At 41.7% G+C, this 7,450-nt stretch overlaps 1 protein-coding gene across 4 annotated transcripts in view; it reads right to left on the bottom strand.

Moving 5' to 3' along the window:
* Nucleotides 1-3,113: 3,113 nt before the first annotated feature.
* The window catches only part of LOC118210569 (potassium voltage-gated channel subfamily G member 1-like), a 30,930-nt gene continuing 26,593 nt past the window's right edge, over nt 3,114-7,450 (bottom strand). For all 4 annotated transcript variants that reach the window (XM_035386846.1, XM_035386848.1, XM_035386847.1 and 1 more), the window contains one exon: nt 3,114-5,972. In XM_035386846.1, the coding sequence (XP_035242737.1) occupies nt 5,184-5,972 (789 nt within the window). In that variant the 3' untranslated portion in view covers nt 3,114-5,183. The remainder of the gene's footprint in view (nt 5,973-7,450) is intronic.

Raw genomic sequence — 7,450 nt, 5'->3', positions numbered from 1 at the left:
ACCTGTGAAATTATTAGCCATTACAGAAGCAAATGACAATGCTAATTATGTTCACAACATACTGTAGGCTCAAACCACTTACTTTTTTTCTTTTACTTCACTCTTACTCAGAAGAGCCTGACTCAGAACAACTGCTGAGATGACATTTATTATTAGGCCTGCCTTATTAAGTATAATGTTTGACTCTCAGTATAAGTATAGAATACACAGCTGGAAATATGAGCTCTCAGTCTGAAACACAAAACAAGAGAGTCACATTGTCTGCAATATTTGAATAAAACATGTCTGAGCCTGTAAGAAAAGGGGACAGAGAGTTGCAAGCCCGGTCTTGCAATGTTGTTTTTACCTCACAAAATACATTCTGCAGACACGGAGACAGTTAACTTAGTCAAACAAAAACACTTTCAGTTTTACTGGTCAAAAATAAGTAAGTAATTTGTAAAGTAAATGTGAAGTAAAAAGTTTTAAGAAATTGGAGAAAGTTTGCAAATACTGCTCCTGTTTACAACCTTTGTTCAGACCGACAAAATTTGGACCATCGTGAAATCCCATTCGATGCATTGGTGGTGAGTAGTGAGGTCATGTTGTTTCAAAAGTTTTCCCGTCTTACTGCTACTATATGGACATGGAGAGAGAAGGGCCGCTATTGCATAAACGTAATCCCATTAAATTAATACAGTTACTTAATAAGGCTTAAATCCATCTGTGATCGTGGTTCATTTTCAGTAAGAGTGCATTGTGCCCTGAAATCCTTGACAGACATTTATTTATTTATGTATTTATTTATTTTCACTCCTCCATTGCCTTAAGAGCAACAAGAAGAACATTTATCATTAGTTCCATTACAGATTTTTTTAAAGGGGATGTGAAGCACTTGGTAATATGACTCTGGTTCATTAGCTTTTTACCTCAGATAAGATGTGGCCCTGCATTCAAATTTTAAATTGACCTGCATTTGCTATAAAAATAAACAAGCTTGCTTTTTTGCAGCCACTGGCAGTAGGACAGCCATCTTGGAACAAGCTAGGCTGTGATGCTTTGGCTGCTCAATCCATTCCTATTACTAGGCTGCTGACTTTCGATGAGCTCAACGATGAATCGTCAGGGAAAAACAAAACAGAATTCAAGAAGCATAATTTTCTCTTGCCCCAGGAGTATTAGCGAGCAAAACATATCAATTTTCACAATCTGCCTAGGGCATCCTAAGGCAATACAAAAGGACCTGCCTAGGGCTGCACCATAGTGCTAGTCGCTGCAAAAAAGAAAATTAAAAAATATATTTTTTGTAAATACAGGTCAATTTGAGATTTGAATGCAGGGCCGTATCTTATCTATGGTAAAAAGCAAATGAACCAGAGTCATATTACTGACTGCTTCACGTCCCCTTTAAAGTTTCCTCTATGAATCATCCTGTAGAGGTTATCAGGTGTGGAATCTGTGAGAATGTGCGTGCACAATTCTCTTGTGATTCCTGCTGCATCCTCTGTGGATTCGAGACCAGGGCTGCAGGCCACGCAACTTAACTGCGGTGAACCCCAAATCCCCACTTTCACAGGCATTACACTTGGCATTTGCTGCCACTTGCCAATCACACCCCCTTCTCCTCCCTTATCTCCCCCTGCCACTCTCTTTATTTGACTTCTGCCATTTCCTGATCCGCTCAGCGCTTCCCATTGTCATCACTCTGCCTCCTCCTGGGAAGACAGTTCATGTTTAAGGTGGAATTCTCATCCACGTTTTTCCTTCACCGATGACATGGAATGCTAGAAAAAAAGGATCATTTTCATTTTAATGGGAAAGGAAGAAGTTACGCTCCTTGACTAGGTGTCACAGCTCAGAGATTCAGCTTGAATACTAGTTACCTTACCTGTAGTAGTGTCCAGAAGGTAGTGTGATTCTCAGTTTTGTAGAAGCCTGCCACTTGGAAACAGACAGAGAATGTAAACTAAAATATAATTAATGTAACATAACATAATGAGGCGAACAGGCCATTCAGCCCAACGATGCTTACAATTTCCCTACCACCAAAGGATACCTAGTGCTTATCGTTTACCTACAAATTAGATAGTATCTAGCACTGTATGAAGCCTGGACTGCCAGTACTATTCTAAATACTTAATTATAGGAAAAAATGCATTGTTGGGTTTCATTTGAGTGTCATTCTGATTATTTTGTAATGGAATTCTTATCACCAGGTTTCAATTACTTGAAATAATGACACCAGCTTTACGGGTTTCAAATTGATTGCATGTCAGCAAGTTAAGTAGCATTCAGAATAGAAACAAACAAATACAGCTCCACTGTTTTTGATTCTCAAGAAAACATGAAAATGGGAAAAATAGGAAAGACCAGGTCAGGCCCTCCACAACACCAAAGTGAAATAAAAATGTATAAATCCCCAGTGGGATGCGAAAGCATTGAAAGAGTAGGGCAAAAACAATCAGCAATGTGACTAAATCTGTGCAGCAAGCTTAGATGGGGACTCTATCTCTGCTGACCAGTGTGGTGTGACAAAGATGCTCAAGCCAGTTCAAGATACATAAAAAGGTCTGTAATGGAGTACACTCACACAGAAGGCTGTATTTCTGAACTTATCGTGCAATAACTGATCACAATGTATAGCTTTCTTTACCAAAGCACTGCACTAAGACCTTTCCAGAAAGGGTATGCTTTTACAACAAAATTTCCTGTAAACTGTTGCACAGTATGCTGAAACATTTAACACTGAAAACAAATGGCCATAAGTATTTTAGTCTGATGTTCAGACCTATAATATTTTTTTCTATTACTTTTTTGCTAAATATGACAAAAAGATTGCAAATGGGGTGAGGGAGTTTGACTCTTCTCAAGATTAGCCAGCGGGATAAGACAAATTCACTTTACAAGCAAAAAGTAACTTGAAACAAGGAAAGATTTTAAGTCGCATTACAAGACTAAAACACTTGTTCAGACAGACTTTTTGCAGTGGACTGTGAGCTGTAATACATACTGAAGCATGGATAATTGTGTTCATTATGTTATGTGGTCATCCACACAACAGTGAAAATGTCGTAGGCCTATGTACTACGGGTTTTACACATGAGGAATACGACACCACATCCCACCACACAGAGGAAATTGAGGCCGATCCTTTATTTTGTCACCGTATTACAGAACAATGAAAGCGAAAAAGGCTCACTTACATCACAACAGAGCCAAGCTTGTTACAGTTTAACCTGTATAAGGAATCAAAATAAAACGTAGACGTTTCTATGCCAGGTCACCAGACGTACAAACGGTATGCAAACACGAGATTCTCAGATCCATCACTATAAAATGGCGAAATGAGGCATATCTGGTTGTACTGGCACAAACAACACGGTGATTTTTAAGACACTGATTTTTATTTTCTCCAACTTTGTTAACTAGTTTATTTGACCACAAATATGGGACCATTTTGTTTTGTAACAAGTCTAAAACAGAAGCGACTCAAAATCATTATAACAATACCTGCAATTACCATTACAGCAAATAAAGTGGGGAGATAAACAGACTAGGTTCAAGATTATGTATTTTCTTCTATCAATGATAATGAAGTAAATATGGTCATACTTACATTTACTCATATAGTGACAGACTATGAAGTAAATTCTAAAATGCGAATGCAGCCCCATTTTACGTGAGAAAACCAAAACGCAAAGATAGAAGGACAGAACACAGTCGTGTGGGATATGTTGTTAAAAGGGCTATTCTATCAACGCTGGCCACATAAGACGGTGTAAGAGTACATTATAAATCATGGAAGAAATATGCTTTTTTTGTGTGACACTTGGTTTTGAACAATCAGCGTTTTAACAGATGCATTTGTGTTTCTTGTTTCTGGCATATAGCTTGAAACTGTGCCGAAATATTTTTGGCTGAACCGCAACAGCGGGGCCAGCCCTAAAAACGCAAATGTCTGTGACTGAGTGACTGAGTGATGAAGTTACACCATTGGTCGGCCGGGTTATGAAGTTACACCATTGGTAGGCCGGATCACGTGTGTTAGGTCCAGCCATATACTAGGTTTTAACCTGGTCTTGTTTTCTCTCTCTCTCTCTCTCCCCCCCCCCCCCCATCTTCAATTTGAAATCATCAGTTGCGTGTCTCGAGTCATTGCCGCCACTCCTTCAGGCGTGTGAGAACTAAGATGAAGGTCAACAAGCTGTGATCGTCAGGTCGGGCAAACAGCGTGAAAGTTGGAAAAACAATCCGACAGGCTCTTGAGCGATGAGTAGGAGGTAGCAGGGACACGCTGTACGGGGAGGTGAAAACAGTCTGGAGTACATTCAGATGCAGTCACTGTGCACCGTAGCTCAAAATTTGCCTGCAATTCGCCAGTGCTATAGGCTAATCTCTTCAGGCTGTGCGTAAAATCAGATTTAAAAATACGAAGTGAAGGAAAACTAAATATGCTTCCAAGTATAATTACCGCAATGTGCTGTATTACTGTGAAATTATACCAGCAAAAATTAGTCCCTTCCACTTTATATTTGTTTATTAACAATAACCTTAATTATGGAATGGCTATGCATTTTAAGGTCTCTTTTTTTTATTAGTCACATGATATAACAACATGATTAACACCCATAAGGGGGGAAAAAAATAAAAAACCTAAAATATTTGTGCTGGGGATGATTATTGACATGTTCCATATAGTAAATAACTTGATAACCTGCACGGCAAAAAAAGCAAACTTGTATTACCCAAGTCCTGTTTTCCTAATCTACACTTGACAGTAGATATGCTCAGTGATGGTATGTCATACACTGCTTCATGAAAATTACACCAGATAAAAATCAATTGTGTATGCCAGTCAAGTTAATTACAATATGATATTACGCCTATACGTGATGTGGTGGCTAATGTGCTCAGACTATTAAGAAAGAGAATACGGTTTAAAATAACATGAAATGTGAGTGTTCAGCTTGATGCCTTGATCATTTTCCTACAAAAACGGCTCTCTGAATCTGGCCACCTTATATAACCTCCCTACAATTTGATTGGCCACACAATCCTTGCCTTCCCTACCTGATTTGCTTTCCCCAGGCCATAACTGCCAATGATATTTGAGCGCTCAGTTGACCAACCCGCTTAAGTAAAGGTAAATAAACAAGTGAATGAAATGTGAAGAGAAAGAAGCTGAAGGAGACCTCCCCTGGCGTCTAGCCCTCTCCGTCCTCGCTGTCCCTGGGGTCGGAGGACTCGCTGCGGAAGAAGCCGTCGCTCTCCAGCGAGAGGTCGCTGAGGCCCGCCGCCTTGCTCCGCAGCAGGAAGCGGGTCCGGCGCTGCGTGGCGCGCTGCTGCTCCTGCTTCAGCTCCAGGTACGAGCGCGAGAAGGTGTGGAAGATGGAGGTGACGGGAAAGGCCATGAGCAGGATCCCGCTCAGGATGCTGCTGAGCGCCACCACCTGGCCCGGCACGCTGCGCGGCACCATGTCGCCGTAGCCCACCGTCGTCATGGTGATGACGGCCCACCAGTAGGTGGCAGGGACGCTGCTGAACTCGCGCGAGGCCGTGGCCTCGTTCTCCACCAGGTAGAGCAGCGGCGAGAAGAGGGCGGTGGCCACGCACAGGAAGAGGAGGAGCAGGCCGAACTCGCGCGTGCAGCGCCGCGCGGTCAGGCCCAGCGTCTGCAGGCCCAGCGAGTGGCGCGCCAGCCGCATCACGTACAGGATGCGCAGCGCCCGCAGCACCCGCAGCACCAGGCCCACCTTGTCCAGGTAGCTGCTGCCCGAGCCCAGCCGCTTCTCCCCCGCCGCCGACGTGCTGTCCACCATCAGGGTGATGTAGTAGGGCAGGATGGCCAGCACGTCGATCAGGTTGAGCGGCTGCCGCAGGAAGGCCAGCTTCCGGCGGTCCTGGATGAAGCGCAGGGTGAACTCCAGGGAGAACCAGGCCACGCACACCGTCTCCACGATGAAGATGTTGTAGCACATCTGAGAACACTTGCCCTTTGGGAAAACAATATATTAGCAACCAAGCATGCGCTCTGTCACTTATGCTTTACCTTAAGGGGAATGCATGAATGAAGGCAAATCAGCAATGCCACAATGGAATAGAAATATTCTTCTTACTTAGGTTAGTCTTATTCCTATTATGTTTCTAACACTGATATTTTATCTTATTTACTCAATTATATGACAAAATGAAATTATTTCTGAACTAAAAAGAGGGTGTCGCAGGTTTTTATATTAGTCTATTGTCAGCATCAGTACTACAAATTTAACACTAGGGGGAGATGTGGTATTGCAGCTGGCAAACGAAAACACAATTTAATGAATCCCCAGTCCATACTTCAGCAAAACAAATACGCATAATGAAGACAGGCACCCATTTCTATAAGGTGATAAAAGCTAAATAAACTTTGCATAAATTACATGTCTGGGGCATTAATAGCAATACAACTCTAATGCCAATACACCTTTGATAAATTAATGTAACTTTGTCTATGTTCAGTCAACATTTGTCCGTAACTTTGACTTACAAGTAAATGCAAATGTTTTTCCTCACAAACACAGTTTACCAAGTTACAAAGTTACAGATCAACGTTGATTGAATCCCAGCCTTCACATTGTATTCATAATAATACTTGTGCTATGTTCACTCCCTGTTCCTTCCAAGAAAAGGCGTGAACATGTACCTGAGGGCCATGACATTAAAGTCTATGTCTTGTCTAGTCTTGTCAGTATGTCATAGTACAGACCCACACAAAAAATTTGACTATTTGTTTCAAACAGGGCAACAAAGTCTGTTCTTAAGACACAAAGAAGACTATTGATGAATAGCAGTCGAGTGCTTAAATCAGAAATACGAGTCAAGATCTTCAAACTGAGACGCTGCATGTTTTTAGCACGCTGCCTCACACTACCCCAATACCGTGCCGATGTAACACTCCAACAATTTTTAGGGAGATGTCAGAATTTCCAAAGCAGAGTTTATTAACGCTCAATGCTGGTTTAAGTTCTTTGCTTGGCCCAAGATGTCTATGTGACACCCAGGGCCCAGGAACTGAACTGAAGATGCCTTTACTGGAATATGGGGTGCCTCCTCATTGTAAATGCACCAAAGCCAGCTCTGTACGTTGAAGAGCGGCGCAGTCGTCGTCAAGCGAGGTAATAAAAGAAATGCATGTGAGTATGTCACCATGGCAACAGTTGCAATGCCTTAATATCATCAATCTGTTCAAAGCAAATCATTAAGATCATTAAGTAAGGAACAGTAGCATGTATTAGCAAATATGCATTAAATACAGTTAAATGCAAAAGTACTGGATAAGTGATAGAATTTGTTGTTTTTCCTCTGTACTCCAGCACATTGGTTTCGAAATGAAACAATGAATATCAGGTTAAATTGCAGACTGTCAGCTTTAATTTTAGGGTTTTCACATCCATAATGGGTGATCCGTGTAGGAATTACAGCCTGTTTTATA

This window comes from Anguilla anguilla, chromosome 13, assembly GCF_013347855.1.
Source record: "Anguilla anguilla isolate fAngAng1 chromosome 13, fAngAng1.pri, whole genome shotgun sequence".
Taxonomy (NCBI): domain Eukaryota; kingdom Metazoa; phylum Chordata; class Actinopteri; order Anguilliformes; family Anguillidae; genus Anguilla; species Anguilla anguilla.
The sequence above is the reverse complement of the archived record's forward strand: the minus strand, read 5'-3'. Positions and strand labels throughout refer to the sequence as shown.